The 19,529-nt window shown below is 38.7% G+C and overlaps 1 protein-coding gene across 10 annotated transcripts in view; it reads right to left on the bottom strand.

Annotated features, from left to right (window-relative positions):
- The window catches only part of GRIP1 (glutamate receptor interacting protein 1), a 211,495-nt gene that overhangs the window by 30,834 nt on the left and 161,132 nt on the right, over positions 1 to 19,529 (bottom strand). For 6 of the 10 annotated variants that reach the window (XM_039704002.1, XM_039704000.1, XM_039703998.1 and 3 more), the window contains 6 exons: positions 17,869 to 18,016; positions 16,107 to 16,276; positions 10,779 to 10,934; positions 5,742 to 5,928; positions 4,191 to 4,336; positions 3,095 to 3,175 (listed from right to left, as the gene is read on the bottom strand). In XM_039704002.1, the coding sequence (XP_039559936.1) occupies positions 3,095 to 3,175; positions 4,191 to 4,336; positions 5,742 to 5,928; positions 10,779 to 10,934; positions 16,107 to 16,276; positions 17,869 to 18,016 (888 nt within the window). Of the gene's footprint in view, positions 1 to 3,094; positions 3,176 to 4,190; positions 4,337 to 5,741; positions 5,929 to 10,778; positions 10,935 to 11,652; positions 11,809 to 16,106; positions 16,277 to 17,868; positions 18,017 to 19,529 lie in introns of all 10 variants that reach the window. The other 4 variants (XM_039704007.1, XM_039704008.1, XM_039703999.1 and 1 more) reach the window with 4 other exon arrangements.

The following is a 19,529-nucleotide window of genomic DNA, read 5'->3' on the forward strand; positions in this document are numbered from 1 at the left end:
CAGTTCATTACCAGTAAGGCTATCAGAATCTTACATAAGACAGAAAAAAAGAAAAGGAAAGGGAAAAAACCCCAAAAAACTGTTAACTACAATTACCAGAATCCACTAGTAAGTCATTTTACTGGACATCATTCAATGTTCTTGACAAAAAAATAATTAGTCTATGATAAAGTAGCCAGTTGCCTCAAAAACCTTTAAAAAAGGTTTTTGTCTTTAAGAAGAAAATCTATATTCATTACACGGTTTAAAGTCAATGTCAATGGCAAATAAATTGAAACAGCTTTGAGTACTACTAGCATTACTTGTAAAATGTTCCTTCTTCTAGGGAATGATTCTGCTACAAAAGCATAATCATGTGCACAGGAACACTTCTGTGCTTTATTTGGATGATATAATTTTAAGAACTGAGACCTTCTACTTGCTCTAATCAGGGTGTGAAATTATTGATATTTGAAGCATTAAATATAATTTGAAAAATATGAAAATACAAAATAAGGTCTTTATTGAGTGTAAGTATTTGTCATTGGTAAAATTAGACAGATATTGCAGAGGTAAGGGACAAATGATAGGACTGCAATGTGTGTATGAAGGCAGCAGCAGGCAAGACCACTATACTGGGAGATAATGACATGAGCTATCCAAAACTCAGGGCCCTGGACTAACATTAACAATGATGCTCATGAAACTTTCTTCTCTCCTGCTTTTAAGGGGTTATGTTGTCTAAGTGGATTTTTAATGTTTTCTTTTATTTTTCTTTTGCATTAATAAATCTGAAACTAAAGCAAGCCTCTTCTCCTATTACAAGGCTTGTTTTCTAAAGACCATGAATTAGCTTATTAATCTTTAGTGTCGTGTGTCACCTCATATATGCCTTCAATAAAGCACCTAATTGTAATTCCATGCAAGCACTCTTGGTGCTCATTACCACAGAAAACAATTCCAAGAAAGAGAAATAAATTCCTCTTCTAGGATCTCTGACTCCTAACAGCTGACCTAGAAGAACTCTTGGACTTAAAAATAGACAAATGCTCACATGCCAGCCCAAAGTGAAGTTGCACTTCCTGTCTGACAAAAAATGTCTGTCTTGTCTGTCAGATTCGGTAATTTCCTGACTTTCTCACAAAAATCCCAAACTAAATGGGGGATATGGAAAGTAAGAAAGGTGTTTCTCTGTAATGTTTTAATAGCACTTTCTCATTTACCATTAATACCAATAACTTGAGAAGGAAGAGGATGAAATGGGTCTCTAGCCCTTTTAAGAGATCAAGCCCACAAGAGAAGGAATCTGATCACCTCCATCCCCACTGCTTAAGACATATCAACTCTGCCAACTTTCCCTTAGTATTTGTTTCTTAAAAGAAATCATATAGCTTTCTGAAAATATCAGTAATCAATGGCACGCTAATGTGCTAAAGTGTCCTGACAGAAATTTGACAAAATGAATATAAAATGCTTATATTCTTCAAATCATACTGCCTTATCTAGCAGTTAATTAGGTAAAACAGAACAAAGCACTGAAAAGCAAGCATGACATGCAGCAATTCGAGACTTTACCAGTTATTAATATAAACCCTTTAAAACCATGTAAATAATTTATCCTAGATAAATTGTATATGAATTAAATACTATTAATGAGATTATTATACATAAGAGATAATTTAATTTAAATATTAAAGATACTGCAGTATATTCATTAAGAGCAGAGAGCTAAGACCAACCACGTTACTCTGATTATATAAAGCACTAATTCTATACAGCACTAATTTTTTGGAATTAAATTCCAGATCAGTAAAGCATGCAAAGTTTGGAAGTGGAGTGCTAAAAACTAAATTCCAAGAATATTAGCTTTCCATTAAAAGTTTATTCCTACAGACAAAAAGAAGTAGATGTCTGCATTCCGAAAAACAACACAAATCAAATTACTACTAAGATCATATTTTTTCAGTAACCCTACAAATCTTTAGCAATCTTAAGAATAACATGTAAATAGAACAGCCTCGCTCCAGGTTTTCTCATTTCTCAATATTTTCATGTGAACAGATACATGTAAACCTACGATTTTGCTTCAAATATCACATCACATCTTACAGAGTCTAACAGTTACTCATTCAAGTGTGCAACACAAACAAACAGGCCTGCAGTGTCTCTCATTTGTAATCCTCAGCACTGAGATCCCTGCTGTACTTTTGATTAACCATATTCCACTGTTCTGGTAAAAGCTTAGAGAATAGAAGACAAAGCACAATCTTCCCCCATGACACATGAAAAACTCCAAAGGAAGACTAATAGCCTAAGAAAGGCAACAACCATAAAAGAATGTTAATTCTGATGACACCAGATTCTGCAGAGTCAAGCCCATTAACTTTGATATGGATTGTTTTCCTTCTGTCAAGAGCTGAATTCAGTATGCCGGAGTTCACCTGGTCAAAATCCAGTTCTAACACATTGTTTTACTGTCTCCTCACAATATAAGTACAGGAACACTTTTAATTGCAAACCACAGCAACAAATACTTCTTGAGAAACAGACTGATGCAGGCTCTTGTGACTTTCTTCAGCAATCTCTGCAATCCCCAGTGAAAGAGGATTTTGCTGTGACCCACACATTCAAGACTGCCCAAAAGTTCTAGAGATTGAGGATGTATCAGGGTTCTGAAGCAGAAAATAACCCTAGGTAAGTGCATCCTCATGTCTGTGAGACCCTTCAGTGGGGTTCTGTTCAGGAGCCTATGAGGGACCATGACAGACTCTGCTATAAACTTCCCAGCTATGGAAATGCTTTTTCATGGACCTAATTCTGCTGATTTATTTGTTTATTTATTTAATTAATAACTTTAATAGGAATTAAATATGTACTATGCATGTGAAGGAATAAGTCAAACATCAGATATGGCAAACTTCTGGCTTTGTTAACTACTTGAAGGGGAGTATAAATATATTACAGAACAGTATTTCAAAAGAGAAAAAGCAGTAAAAGAAGCTAGAAAAAGGAAAAAGAAGTTTATACCAAAAGAAATGTTAGCTCGGAGCTACAAGACCCACTATCTGCAGATTATCCCATAAACATGGTCTGAAAAATAAGCCCCTGTACTTACAACTTATGGTGATGCCAAGTTCCACATTATGCTTCTTTGGTAGCTTCACATGAAATGTCCCACTGCTTGGTATAACTGATTCTATAAAGAAACATTTAAAATGTTAGATAATTTATAAGGCACAGCAATTCCACAAGCATGCAACTATGCATGTAAGTTGATGAAATCACATCAGAGTCCCAAGGCAGGGATGAAACATGGGTGCTAAAATGAAGGAGGTATGATTTATAACTCTACTGGTAATTTCACTGTTACTCAATTTTTTTTAAGGTTTAACTGAATTTGTGGAGATTGCACGGGCCAGCAGCCAGCTGAGACTGCAGTTTTTAGCTCATATGCAAGTTCTGTGAGCACATGGGAAAATTTTACTGCTGGCAGACAGCTTTTAATTAAAAGGACAGGAGATTGAGTCATGAGGATTTCTGACCTTTGTTGCTGCAGGACTAACACTTATTTTTAACTGTCCACTAAGGTAACTGCCATGGGTTTAACATCTAATAGGAAGAAAACTAATCCAGTAGTGCACACACATAATGTGTACTTGATATAAACCGTTTGTGATTTCATGAGTATATTCTGCATGCTTAAACACATAACAGAATAAAGGAATGCCATTAATAATAATATTCACCAGAAAAATTCACAATGATACTTCTGGCCTTTATTAATAATTTTCTATTATTTTATTTAGAGATACTGTAAGTTAAACACCTTAAGAGGTTTTTTGTTTATCCACCCTTTTTACTACTTTTCTGTCTTGTGAAACATTTCATTATTTGGCCTGTAGAGGATTTGTCTCTGTTGAGCACAACATTTCTATCTCAGGCCAGAAAAATGTCTGGAAATAACTCAGTGGAGAGACACTCACCAGATCTTACTACAGGACTTGTCATTTCTATTTGCTTTCAGAAGCAGACTGCAGGGCTGTGTGAAATGAGAAAGCTGTACAAGAAACCACGTTTCAAATAAGTCACTTGAAAACTGAATGGTGTAGATGTGAGAAGAAAACCTCTACCTCAGATGCCTAACACTTGCAATGTACTTGGGATTTATTCCTTCATTTTTCTTGCAAGACAGAATAACAGGACATTCATACCTGCAACATCAAATTCTATTTCCAAAGTGACCTTGTTGTTGATAGAGGAGTCTCTGAGCAGTTGATTGGCCTCATCAAATGTGCTGTCTTCTGTTGGGATACCATTTATTGACACTATTCTGTCTCCTATTTGCAGCACCCCACACCTTGGTACAAAACGATAAAAACAATCATCAGATGTGCCGTTATCACAGTGCAGCAGTATCACAGAATCATTTAGGTTGGGAAAATGCTTTAACATCACTGAGCCCTACCATTAACCCAGCACTGACAAGTTCCACCCTTTCCATGTGGAATTGCCATATTTACACATCTTTTAAATACCACCAGGAATTGAGTCTGAACTTCTTCCCTGAGCAGTCTGTACCAGTCCTTGACAACCTTTTTTCACTGAAGAAATGTTTCCTAATATTCAATCTAAACCTCCCCTGGCTAAAACTGAGGCCATTTCCTCTTGTCCTATTGCATGTTATCTGGGAGAAGAGAGCAATCTCCACCTGGCTACATCCTGTTTTCAGATAGTTGTGGGGAGCTATAAGGCTCTCCTCCCTTTCCTCCAGATGAAACACCCTCAGCTCTCTCAGCTGCTCCTTGTCAGAGCTGTTCTTCAGTCCCTTCACCAGCTCCATTGCCTTCCTCTGGACACATCCAGGACATCAATGTCTTTGATATAAAGAGGGGCCCATAACTGAGCACAGCACTTGAGGTGTGGCCTCACCAGTGCCAAGCACAGGGACATGATCACTGCCCTGGTTTGGCTGGCCATGCAGTTTCTGATACAACCCATCTGATCAAACACCTTCAACCAGACCTTGAAGGGTAATTGTGGCATAGCAGCTCAACAAGCTACCTAGGCACAGAGGCTGCAGCCCCTTTGTACCACGCCACTATCAAGCAGCACTCCCAGTATGGGTCATGCCCTCCAGGTGCTGGGGCCCAGGAAGAGGGGTCTTCATGCTTCCACCCCACCCATGGACATCACCTGTGCCTCTGACCTGGGCTGCAGGTGAAATGTCAGCTGGTGCTTGTCTGTGCATCTGCTATCATTCTCATGACATGATTAAATACTATATAAGCATAAAAATGTAATTGAAATAATTAGTAAGTCAAAATTCTGGTACTGAGATACCTGAACAGAGGTAGGATATAGCTTTCCCCCTGGCACGCTCAATTATCACTATTTTGACTTCACTGCCCTAAGCTGTGATTCTGTACCAAAGCTGAACAGAGCTGGATATAGCTTTCCCCCTGGCACGCTCAATTATCACTATTTTGACTTCACTGATTTTTCTGAATTTTGTTTTGTTTTGCATGAATATAGCTTCCAGCCTCCTTCTGGAGAACTCTGTATGGTCAGAACACTGGTGCTTGTCATTCTTTTATAGCTGATCAAGTGCACGAAACACCATTGTCAGAACAGAAAGTGTATTACTTGCCCCACTCCACTGAGCAAGGCCCTGCAATTTGTCACAAACTGAAAGAAAGCAAGAAGCCCAAAGCACCCGAGGAACCCTCACCGAATGTATTCAGCAGTCAATTAAAGAGGCTCACCTTTCTGCAGGACTGTCAGCCTCAATGTAGGAAATGAGGGGAGGAGAGGACAAGGTCTCGGTAGCAAACACGCTGCCCTGGAGCTGTATCCCAAACCCCACTATGGGGTCAGCTGTCAGCACTACTTCTGTGGTTTCTGTGTGGACGACCTGCCCAGCCAAACCAACAGTGCTAGAGGCTAAAGACACTATAAAACAGAGCAGACCAGGAGGAAAGACATTCATACACAGCAGAAGTTCCATTACTTTTTAGAAAATTGTTCTTTACAATACATCTAGTCAATGAAATGTCTGTTTAAAAGCCAATTTAGGCTAGAGTTTATAAATTATTTACAAACAGTTATGGCATATAAGATAATAGAAAACATCTGGTTGTATGCTGGAATGCAAAAAGATGCTTCTTGTTCTGAGTAAAATAAATGTGTTTGATATTCCCACTCCAAAAATCTCAGGACATCCTTGAATTCTGTTTGCATTAGGTTGGAAGCATGGATAAGCAGAACTTCAACAGGAACTAAGGGAATTGGAGGCACAAGCCCAGCTGATATTCAGGCAGACTCCTCTTTTGAACATTTCACAGCCATTTATTGTTGTTAGCAACAAAGCACATGGATCAGGCTTGCTTGCAAGTAGTAAGGATGCCTTCTTGTACATGTTTGCTATAAGTCAGCAATTTGTCAGGCTAACTGAGTAATGCAAGGAAGTTGAACAAACCACCCCGTTTTGGCAACCAGTGTATCTCAAGGCATTGCGAGAAAAAAAGTTCTGTTGGATCTCTCAAAGCCACTGGGGGATCCTTCTATGAGAAACTTGGGCAGCTACTCCTGTTCCCCTGCTTTACTGACACCTTCTGCAGTACAGATCAAGACAAAAACAACCCTGTGATTCAATACAATTACCTGTGAGAGGAGGAGACTGCACCTTTGCCTCCCTGACCTCTGTCTAAATGTCTATTGCGTTATGGTTTGAATTCCCCCACTATTGCCTTTCATGTCATACACATGTCTGCTAAGAATTGGGTAAAATGTCATAGTTTATTTGAGGGATAGTTTACCTGTGCATTTTTTTCTCTTAGATGCAGAAAAAAAAGTTGACATTATAGATAATATTAGCACAACTGTAAAAAGATGTCAGAGTATACATATAAGTATATATTAAGTATATATGTAAATATTTTCCCACACTATGGGGCTGCAAGCATTAGACTTTTGCTCTACATCAGTTAGTATCAATCTGATTGATGTGGCACAGTTGGCAATGACAGTTCTTTGCAAAATTTTCACTTGCCAAAAACCTCACAAGTTTCTGTTTTCTGCCAGCAAAGCTCCTTCCCACTCTAAAACTGTCTCTTCCAAATAACTGTGAATTCTTCCTCATATCTTGTTTTAAGTTTTCTTTCTAAGAATTGTGCATTATTTCAGATACTCAATAGCTTCCTTCTTACTCTTTCTTTTATCTGCACTCAATAAGATATGCTTACACACAAATGTAAATACTAACAATCTGTTTTTAGAAACTTCCATCAGCTTTAGCATTTACTGCATGTGAGAAATAGGTTTCTCCAGCCCTCATTGCTGCAAAGGCTAAAATAATATAATACCTAAGACACCTTCTAGAAACATCTTTATTTAGGGCAAAGGAAAGTTCAATTTTCACTTTCTTAAAGGTCATATAACAATTACTTGTTAACTTAATCTCTGTTCCCTACATGCAGCAGGTATCTAGTTGACTCTGTAACCTTACTCTTTCTATAATGTCCTACCGGGAACCTAAATATCTCAAAATTTCTTTCAACTTTTGTTGTTTAAAATGTTTTCCCAATGTGAATGAAAAAGTTTTAATTCACATTGGGAAATGAAGTCACTATCTGTGGGATTTAAAACTCACTCTGACAAACATTTTGATGATGCCAACACTCAAGTATGACAATTAGGAACTTCCACTCAGAAAGAAAGGGAAAGAGAAACAGTAACAAAAAAAACCCCTCAGAGATGAAAACTATCCTTTCCTAATCGTGTAACAATAGCTATCTCCTAAGACTCTAAATGCCACAGGTACCCAAAATGTAAAATGTCACAGGTACCCAAATCCATGAGCATGTTGGGGTTTGTAACTCAGCAGTAACTGTAGCAAGAAACACTGACACTTTTTGGCTCTCTGATGGATTAGAATTTTTACAGGCCAGGAAGCAGCGCTGTTGATTTAAAAAGGGGACATGGATGTGTTGGTATTTCCAGTGAACACTGGCTGCTATTGCTAGGGGTACATTGCAGCATACTTGTATAGTTCTCATCTAACTCTCAGCAACATTCCTGGGGGCCAGTTTGCTATATGCTTTGCAGATATGTAAATCATGATTGTGAATTTGAAGATTATGTACTTGTTACTTTTATGCCTGCAGTTATACAAGAAGCAGAACCAGATGTGCTTCAAGGTGCATCTATGGATTACTATACCTCCAGTCTCCCACTCTGACCCACAAAAAATTGAAAAATGTTCACAAAACCCTCTCCAATTTCTATCAGATATGCAACCCTAGTAAATTAAGTTGGTATAAATTATGTCTCCCTTCCAACCACTAATAGGGATCTGTTACAAAATACTTCAGGATTTAAACTTTAACAAAATAATAATCTAAGCCTTTCCACAAAGAATCCCACACCTTAAACAAACAAATGAAACCAAACAAACAAAACCAGAGGAAGAACAAAACCTGAAAACAAGGGGCATAAAAAAAGCTTGTCGCAGCAGGGCATGTCCTCACTTTTTACAGTCACATATTTAGAAAGATCTGTATAACTAATGCAATGATTATTCAATCATGACCATAAAAGTCTTGTAACCCTTCATGCCATCACACTTCATCTTCATGAATTATGCCATGATCACATTTTGTTGTGCAATTATTCCTAAATAATTAGCAATGTAAACTTTATAACAACCTACATATTTTTATTCCCAAGTAACATTCTAAAATATTTATTAAAATTTACCTTAATAAAACTCTCAAATGATCCAATTAGATTAAAGAAAAAAAAAATCCCACTAAAATTAAGACTGTGCTACTCTTTTTCCATGAAAAGCACAGCAGTCAATCTACTGGTTCTCATGAGTCTCCCATAAAGGGAGAGGTTTTCAAGCCTTGTTGATGGATATGGAAAGTATAGGACTGGACATTCTCTATCCTGGTCTACTGCAGGACATTCAGAGCAGTGTGGGTCTCTTAAGTTGGCTGTTACTGCTGTCACAAGTATGGGTATAAGTCTACTAACAGAGTAAGGAACTCTGCATGGGCTAATAAGCAAACTCACAAAAAGAGCAAACAAGCCTGGCTGGCCAGCCAATTCCTCTGAACCAGTTCCAGTTCAGGGTTGTTGATGTACTCACAGGTTGTAATGAGGCACTGATCACTCAGTGATGGGGCCAGGTTCAGGTATTTTGTAATGCTCTATATCAAGACCTCACAATGTGAATGGGTAATAAACGAGGCACAACTAAGCCCTGTCCTAACTTCTCCTATCTAGAGATTTGTTTACTCATAGCAGCTTTGCATCCCCAGGGCCTTCTGACTTGAAAAATCTTTTAGGTGGGCTGCAGTGACTGTTCCACTTAAATGCCACATCACTGGCCTTGTTTTGAGTCTTTGCAAGATAACACAGACAAGGCTTCCTTGAAGGAAAAATATCTGAAAAATTTAACAATGCAAGTTACAGCTGTGTCCAAGATCCATAACAGGATTAGCTTTGATGATTTCATCCTTTGTTGAACAGCTAAAATTTAGCATAATTTATGAACAATTTTTTGCATTGATTTTATAATTCAAATAAATTACTGCTAGTGTAACACTACTACTGTTTCTCACGTGCAGAGGAGAACATGTAAGAGCTGGACCTCTACTGATACCATAGCATGACAGACACAGTATCCCCCCATGACCCAAAAGAATGCATTAGAAGCTAACAGATGAGCTGTTAAAAATGGCTGATCAGATTAAAAACAAAAAATGCACTTACAGGCAAATGTTATGCAAAAATATGTGCTTTACAGAAGAAATAAGAACAAGCAAGCAATGAAAACTGCAAGAAAGCAAAACCTCAGTTCCTCTCTAATGTATTCTCACAGTTCTGTAGTGACTAGCTTTAGAAGCTGCTCGTTTGCTCTGGTTTTACTATGACCATGGGGAATCCTTAAAACACAGCAGCAAGTGCTGTAATGTGCAGCAGCTCAGTTCTTTCAGAGTGGACTTCTGAGCATTGTTATCTAGAGGAAATGATGTACAGAGCAGTTCTCACCTTCCTGCTCTGGAGGAACTGAGCTGCTGTGGATTGCACAAAGACAGACAAGCCAAAAGAGAGATGGCACTTGCATGGGGCCTGGGAAAAAAATGCACTGACACAGCCACACTCTTTCCAGCCCAGTGAATGTTCAGTAATATGCAAAATGGAACAGCCTGAATAGATCTGTTCTGGCTTGGGAAATGACTGACTCATAGGCAATCCATACTTTGAGTTCCAGAGAGTGGTCAAATTAGGCTATTTATTCTTCACTGTAACTTGTTGCTCTCCCTCACCAAAATAACTGTACAGGTCATGGTGTAGATGTAAACATTAGAACTACCTAGGAGGTGCCGTGGCGAGCTCTGCCTTCACTAATGCGACAGCTGGTTGAGCTTACCAGCAATTTGTTTTTGAATATTCAGCTATGAATTCAATTCCCTATGGACACTGGAAGAGTTAAAAAAGGAATTTTAAAATCACTTCAGTAATGGTTTAACAAACTCTTCCAGCACTGCCTGAAGAAAACATTCCTTTATAAATTTCAGATGAGATAGCTATGCTGCATAGCATCTCCTCATCTCATTTTAGCATTGGACAAGTATTTTTACTCTTATGTTTCCCTACATCTACCAGAAACTCTCTCTCCTGTCTAGAATATATGTATATTAATTAAGGTACTGTGCAACTTTTTTTCTGCATCTTCCCCCTCCTCCACCCATTCATTCACTGCACATTTTTGAGCAAATGCAGTTACCACCTACAGGAGCTTTTGAAGTCCTTCTTTTTCATCCTCCGCCTCATCATTGTCCCACGTGGGCTGGTGGAGTAGAGGCTGCGAGGTAAGGTCCCCATGTTCAGGGAACTCAGGCTGTATGCACTCATGGAGGTAGGAGAGAAGGATGAAGACACCAGAGCTGCTGTAAGAAATCAAACACTTGGCATACAGCACTCAGTCTTCACAGAAGAGCGCAGCACACGCCTGTAACTCATCAATGAATCAAACATTTTATATATAGGCTGTGTATGATGCACAGGAATGCTTTGTGCATTTCCAATAAACAAAGACATTAAACCACACAGGTGACCCTAGGAAAAAGTAAAGCCAGCATTTCATAACACTTGCTGGAAGCTAACAATGATAACGTAGACTCAAAAGATATATTCATAGTGTACAACTTACTTTAAGAAAACCATGTGAAATTAAATTTTTCAACACATATCCCCAAACTAATGCAAATCAATATATCTAGATACACTGATTTTAGAAATGCCTTTTTGTAGTAGGTAATTTCTGACAAAGATTTGTAAGCAATGCTTTGCATTCAAAAATCATGCTTTATATATACTTTTCCAATCCAGTGGTCTACTCATGCATAGAAGAAGAGCTGATTCATTCAGAATTTTCAAGCCTTTTCCTGTCTACAAAGGCTGCTTTGTTACAGAGAAGAAAAGGTGTAAAATGTCAGAAATAACCTTGGCATGGCTATGAAAAAGTGTAGCATCCATAAAACTGAAAAGGTTTTAGAGCCTGAAATGGGAAAAGTATGAGTGAAAGAAGAAGGGAGGGAGCAGGAGGAAGAGGGAGAAAGAAGAGGAGAAGTGAGTACGTCAGCAAGAAAAGGTGTGGAACATTACGAAGGCTTTTTTGAGGAGGCGCTTTCTGGAATTTCAGGGCTGGCATCCTGCAATGGTCAGGGTGGTAGGTGTTATAATGGTGGTAGGTGAGGAGGCTGCTGTGGCTGTTGGCACACGAATCCCAAGTAAGTTGCCTGTTGCTTCTTTCAACCTTCACTGCCCGCATGAAGGGATGATGGAAAATCAGAAAAGAAAAGGACCAGAGAAGAGGTAAAAGTAACTGAATTGCACAAACAAAACCAAAAAGAACTACAAACCAGAAGCAAAAGAATGAAAACAAATTGAAAATAAAATGAAATTAAATAAAATAAAGTAATAAATAACCTGGTCTTGTCTTCTTATCAGAGGGTTCTATCCTGAGGAGCAGTAATAATATTTTTTCTCAGAAAAAAATTGTTTCTGACTGAGTTTGTGTTTTTGTATTTGTTTAAAAAATTATGATTACTGAATCAATTTCTAATCTCCTTCTGGCTTAAGTGCTAGGATTGCAAACTTTCTCAGAAAATACTAAGATACTACATATGACCACTAACGGAAGGTTAATAACTCTCTGCTTGCATTAATCTATTTTAAAAAGACCAACCAGATACTTTACATGGCACTGCCTCGAATGGAGATGCTTCCCTGCCATTTCAATTTACTGTATTGACATTTTAATTTTGCTGCAATCTATTGCTGGCATTCTGCTATTCTGTGCAGTAAATGACTTCCCAATGCCAGCAGCAGGAAAACTCTATCCTGAAACCTGGTTAATAAAGAAAAGAGGTCTTATTGATTAGCTGGATTTGCAATTTTGTGTATTTGTTTTATGGTTTTTGTGGGATTTTTTTAACTTGATCTTCAAAACTTTAAAATGATCCTTCACTGGATGAAATTTGAAACTGTATTTCATTATTTAACTGCGGGTTCTATGTGCTGAAAGTGAAGACTGGTATTTACTAAGAGAAAAGGAAGCATTTCAATTGTAAAATCTTAAAGGAAAGGGATTGAAGTCTCCTTGATTAAATTCAGTATATTCATCATTAAATTCAGTATGTCTGTATCCTTGCTGAACCATAAAGGTACAGTTCAAACTGGGAAATATTCACTGAATTTTTTGTCTTAAAACACCAAGGGATTCACCCATGCTACAGAATCATGGAATGGTTTGAGTTTGGAGGGACCTTAAAGACCATCTTGTTTGAACTCTGCTACCATGGGAAGGGACACCTTTCACTAGACCAGGTGGCTCAGGGCCCCTTCCAACCTGGCCTTCAACACTTCCAGGGATGAGGCAGCCATGGCTTCTCTGGGTAACCTGTCCCAGTGCCTCACCACCCTCGCAGTGAAAAATTTGAAAATTTTTTTCCTAATATCTAATCTAAGCTGTTTCTAAATCTGTTTCTACAAAACAGAGTTTGTTGTCTTTGTCCTGTGAGCTCTACTACCTGTGTCCCTCTGCTACCTGCTACACCTACAATGGCTGCAGACTTGTCTGTCCCCGTGCTGGCCTTTAACAGGAGCCCAAAACCTTGAGCATTTAGGTTGGACCTACACTTTGTGTTCATATCTTACTCCATGAGACAAAATTAGGGGGGAAAAGGGCAGCCACCACAGCAAGCCCTGTGCCCTGCCAGAAGGAAAGCTGTCCTTTGGTTTTACTTCGTGTTACACGAGCCCTGATGTGCTAATTGCCCGACTGTACTACTCCTGACTCAACAGCGATGCCTACCTCGACAGGGTGGATCTCTGGAGTGCACACCAGGGAAGGGACAGGGAAAGGGGAGCACAGGGGCTCACCATGTCCCTGCAGCCCTAGAGCTGTGAAGACCCTGTGTCTTCAGTCAGATTGCCCTGCAGTTGCATCCCTCCATGAGAACACTGTGCCCTGGTATGGACTTGAATCAGAAGAATTATTTTTTTGCCCCAATATCGGATATTAAAAGTAAGGGAGGGTTCAATGTCAGCACCAGGCTGGGTCTGCGCCCCTGGGGTTTCTCACCCACTGGCACCACCACCCTCAGGGACTTTGGAAAATCTCATATTAGCCAGAAAAGTCTCAGAAACAACAGAAGCAGCCTGATATGGCCTTATGTGTCTTAGAGACTTAGCATGTCTTCTCAGATGAAACAGTCTCTTCAATTATATGCACAGACAGCAAGATTTCTTAACTTTAACTACAGTGAAAAAATTAAAATCTGATAAGAACAATGCGGCCAGGTGGATTTTCATTATTTTCAAGCTGCTGTGAGCCTTGTTTAATTAAAAAGACTGCTTCCAGCAGGAAATTATCTGGAAGTCCTTGAGATTTCTTCTTAATGTTTTATTTTCATGCTGAGAGTAGAGATAAAAATGTCCTACAAAGTGGGAAAGTACACAAATTCAGTTTGCTCAGCTTGTAGAAGGATAGTCCCAATTCAACAAAAGTTCTGTAAAAGAAAACCCTTTTGTGTGTAACCAGAGTAATTTAGTGGTAATTTCAGCTTTTCCAGTACAGGGCTGTGTATAGTAAACATAAAACTAATGGGGCAGCAAGAGAAATGAATGTCAGCAGCACAGTATAAAGGAAAGAAAACATGAAAAAGAATCCTATATTTTATAGAGCTCTTCACTTTATTTTAGGGCTAAAATTTCAGTTTATTTTATATACTGACTTTCCTGCCTGTTTTAAATTCCTAACATATTCCCACAAGACCAATAACTGAGCTCAGCAGATACAGCCCTAATGACTCAGCTTATTCCAGACATAGCAAGGGAGATTTTCACTCTCTGCAGCCTCTAGGTCATACCAACCTGATAAAAGGTTGTTTCTAAGAGGAATCTTGCTTCCATAAAGCTTGTTATATCTTGAATTGGTCATGATATTGTGGTAGCACCACCTGGTGAGGGGCTGGAACAGTCTGTAAACATCATAGTTATTCTGCCTTACTGAAGAAAGCAACTTCATTACTTTAGGGATACTTTCCCCCAAAAGATGCTCTTATATATCACCTTCTGCTGACCACCTTGATATGATTTTGTAACAGACTGTTCTTAACTCTGGCACAGCTAGAGCATTGCTTTTTCTAAGCATCTACACTGGTTGCTAGAATATTAACAGCATCAGTCTGTTATAAATGTTGGTTAACAAACCAACTGCTTCAAGTAATACAATCATCTACACAAATCATTGGCCCCAGCATTTGTCTTCCCAAAAAAAACAGTCTTCAAAATTCTTTAACCATCAGAAATTAATTGCATGACATCTTTGCTTCAAAAAAAAGAAAGATTTGTTTGCAATGTACTGTCATAACTGAAAGAAATGGAAGTACATTGCAAATTTGGGCTCCAACTCATTCTGCTTGTGCAGTATCACTCTGCTCCTTGTGGCTCTAAGCAGCTTAAGTGGAAAAGGGAAAGAGCTGAGTACAGGAAGAACATGTAATTCCAAAGGTTACATTTTGTTCACCCTGGTCTAGGAGAAACTAATGTCTCCTCTGTCACTAGTTCAGTATTCCCCACTCTGAGAAACTGCCTAGAACACCACTTATCAAGAGACAATCTGGATGTTGCATGGCTGTCCCAGAACATGTACCATCATTGACATTTTCGAGACCTCAGACCTTTAGGCCTTGGTCTAAAGTAGGCAGAAGCACAGTACCACAGGCTCAGAAAAATTATACCACTGGTTCATGCTGCAACACATGTACCTATTGTCTGTGTATCTGATAACCCTTGCTACTGTTTTGATGTCTATCAACATGTGTTATTTTAGACTGAATTTAAGGATTACTTTGAATTAGCCACTTTCTCACAATTAGTTAGAAAACAAGACAGGCAGCCTCCATCTTCAAATACTAAGACATTTACAAACATTTGATTTGAGAATGGAAAGCCACTCTATTCAAGCATGTTGGTATGAAATAAGTATCACAGTGAAAAGGTCTGCAATCTAGGAAATGTTTCCAAATTGACAGTGAACCTGTGAAGCAATCTCAGAAGCACTTTAAAAGATGATGGCAATAAATAATAATGCCATTAACATGAGAAAATACAGGAGGGGTTTACATATTTTAGGGGACAACAGGCATTATTAATTGGCCATAACTGTCAAATCAATATGCTGAAAATAAGTTGGCTGTGGTACTACTTCCCCACTCTAAATTTAAGAATCAATGTAGAGATTAATTTACTGAAGTATCTCGTAGCACCCCCAACAATTGCAACAGTAGAGTCAACAGGTGTCTTTATGTACATTTGCAAGTTTGTAGAGGTATTTCTTAGCAAAATGTTTCCCTCTCTGGCCATAGCAATCTCAGAAGGTTCATTAAGACCAAGAACACACAGATCTGCTCAGAAACTGCAGAAGCATAACATGGGGAGCTGAAACAACATCTACAGACACAACTGCGGTGATAGCTTTGACCATTCAGCTTGGGCAGGCAAAGCACAAGAAGGAAAGAGAAAGAGGTATTTGGTGCTACAGATCCTCTTACCGTGCTCTGGGCCTTTCAGTGCTAGCCGAGTCTGGTGGTGGGGAAGGATCTCCAGTTTGACATTATCAGCTGCATTAGCCAAAAACTGCGTTGCTTCCGCCAGTGTACAGTACTCCATGCTGGTGCCATCAATGGACAGAATATGGTCTCCTACATGTAATGCACCACATCTATATAAAAGGGGAAAAACTCGGTATGATCAGGAAGGCTATTTGCTTGTACAGTGAGTTTTTCTGCCTTCAAACTGGTCATGACAACTATGAACATGTTCTTTTTTTTCGAGAGACATTTGTGTTTTGTAGGCACTGTCACTGGTCAGACTTTAACTCTATTAATACAAACCTTAAAAACAATTCCGTTAATACAGTATATGCCAAGACATCACTCACAGAACTGCAAACTGCAATGGGGTAGCTGACTCTAAAATATATGTGAATGGCAGCAGGATAAAATGAGAAGAGCTTAAGGAGACTCAAATAACTTTGTCACATATCCCTCACACAAGCACCCAGTTCATCATTTTTTGAGTTATAATTCAAACATTTATTAGTACAAAAGCTGTAAATGATGATGAAATTATGCAGTAGTCAAACAAATAATGAAACCAGGGCTAGCATGGTGAACTCTAGGAGTGGGGTGGGGAGGGGGCTATCTGCTAAATTTTGCTGCACTCAAGAGACTGGCTACTGGATGAGTTGAGAAATGCAAACACAGCAGTCAGCATCCCGACGTACCAGTCAAGTGGACAGCTCCTTTAATTGGTTACCCCCTGTGAAATGGGAAAAAACAGAGGGAGAAAATTAAAGCATCCTGCACCATTGAACTGGAGAACACCCCTGGATCAATGGCCGTCACTCTCAAAGTTTCTACTGTAGGGAAAAGCCCACAGAGGAGCTGTAGACTCACTGCTACAAGTGGGTGCTACCAAAAGCACCGTTGCTAAAGAGGAGTTACAAGGTAGGGTGACTGGGGACATGCAGGAGGAATTTGCTGCTGAAACGTAATATTTAAAAAAAATTCAAGTAGAGATATGAATATAGAAATATATTGTATATGTATAAACACACACATACACACACACACACACCCCAGAAAAGATCCCACAAATCTGTTGCAAAGGATCAGACCACTGGGGAAAAATATCTAGCTATAATTTTAATGGTTTAAATGGTTTTATTTGAAGGTTTATATGAAGTGGAAATATTAGAGCAAAACAATTTAGAAATACAGAAGCCAGTCTTTCTTATACCTCACTTGTATTCTAAAATATCAGTAAAAGAATCCAGACATAAGGAGTTCCATTTCACTGTGCCACAAGAATGAGTGATATATCCTAAAAGAACACTCCAAGGTTGCAAAGCCTCAAAATTTACTTCCCTTGACAGCAGTTCCATATGGTGGGCTTACTTCAAGAATCCCAGTGGGTTATGTTTCTCTTTTTTAAATACTGATCTCTGCCACAGTGTTACATTTAATAGCCAGACTCCTGTGCTGCATAGTGCAAGCAGCCAGTCACGTATTACATGGGGGCTGGCTATGTCACTGAACACTACACGGATGAGCTAAAGGAGATGGAAGTCTTAGACTTGGCAGTCTGGAACAGCCATCTGACAAAGTGCTAATTTTAAGATATGCAACCTTGGAGGATCTGGTTCAGTTGATTTTCTCAAAAAAGGGAAGGGTTCCTTTAAAACCAGACCAAACAGAAAAAGAAGTAAAATGGATGCATGGACCTGCAGTGTCAGTTCTCTGTCACACTCACCTGTCTGCAATACTTGCAGATTTGATTTTGTCTATGACAATGACCTGTTTGTTGCAGCACATCGAGGTAGTTAGTGCAACCCCAAGAGCAGCACCAGGAGTTTTGGCAACTTCAACTAGCAGTGGCCCAGAAGCTGTTGCTACTGAATCTGTTAAAATTAGACAACAAAAGATCAGTGTTATACCGATGTGGTATTTATGCCATTTTCATGTTTTCCCCACAAAAAATCTCCATGGCTATTCTATTTCTCTAACCAGATAACATTCCCCTTCAAGAAATACTGGAATAGTCATTTAAGGAGTCAATAATCAGCTCTTGATGTTTAAAACGAAAAAAGCAAGAGGAAGTTTGTGAATCTGGGATGTCCGAAAGTTTCAGAGTGTGTCAGAATCAGAGATGGACCAGATGAGAGAAACAGAATGTGTTAGTGAATCAATCTCTTGAATAACTGAAGATAAACATTACGCAAAATTTAAACAGACATGCTGAAAAAACAGAATTAATGTAAAAAGTCAAAAATTATCTGAGAAAAATGAATAAGTGAATAGGTTAGAGAAGGAAGCTAAATGAATCTTCACAAAAGATAATGAAGGTCTGTAGATAGCAGCTATAATAACCAAATGAAGAAGATAAAGGGTCTACAAGAAATCCTTCACAAAAGAAAGGATAAAATGGTGAAAGTGCAGGAGGTGTGACACCTAGAAGTAGTAGAAGTTAAAGCAAAATACATGTGAGGAGGTTCAGAAGATTCTTTTAACACCACATCATAGGATAAAATACTGCCTTACAACAGGACATAGAGAGCAAATGATCAACCCTGAATACAGAAAACAGGAAAATAAGTTGGAGCAACAGTCATGATTGATGACTGCAGTGAGAAACTACCCCAGAGAACAAGTGCTAGACATAGCAGAGCAAAAACACAGCAGGCTTCTTCCTAAATGCCAAAGCAAAGCAGGCAGGGACCAGGGTGAAGTACGTTCTCTGGCTGAGAACTCCTACTAACCAATACCCATTGATCAATAAATCAGTGCAGTAAGATACAGTAAAAGATGTCCTTTAAGGATATTAAAAGACTTGAGACAACCAAAGTGCTATCAGAAGCCTTTGGAGGTGCTTACAATCAGAATAAGAAAAAACTGAATAAATGAAGACTTATGGTGGATCAAAGTTACCAAATGTCCTGTCAGCAAGCAGGAGAGATTGGTATTCACAACATACTGGAACCAGCTGTGAGGATACAAAGTCAACACTCAATTGTGATGTGTCTCAGAAGACTCTAAGATAGAAGCTGTGTAGGAACTGCAGTTGAGCTTCCAAGTATGGGGGAGAACACAGATGTAAGATACTCCACTCAGTCTTAAATCTAAAAAATTAGTCAAAAAATGTAATACTGCCACAGAAGAGACAGTAAAACTGTATTAGCATACAAAACTAACAATCTATATAATAATACAAGAAATTGAATGAGAGAGTAATGAACACTCAGTGAAAGTGCTCTTCCTCATTAGAGTGTAATGTAGGTAAACTAGAAATGAAGTGAAAAAAGGTTGGATGGAATAACATACAATACCAGGAAAGTGTCAGTTAATTATTATAGAACTCCTTTCCTCCCCACAACTTGAAATAATTTTTAGATTCCTGCTGGTTTTCTTTCTTTT

This window comes from Passer montanus, unplaced genomic scaffold (assembly GCF_014805655.1).
Source record: "Passer montanus isolate IOZ18808 unplaced genomic scaffold, ASM1480565v1 scaffold17, whole genome shotgun sequence".
Classification (NCBI taxonomy): domain Eukaryota; kingdom Metazoa; phylum Chordata; class Aves; order Passeriformes; family Passeridae; genus Passer; species Passer montanus.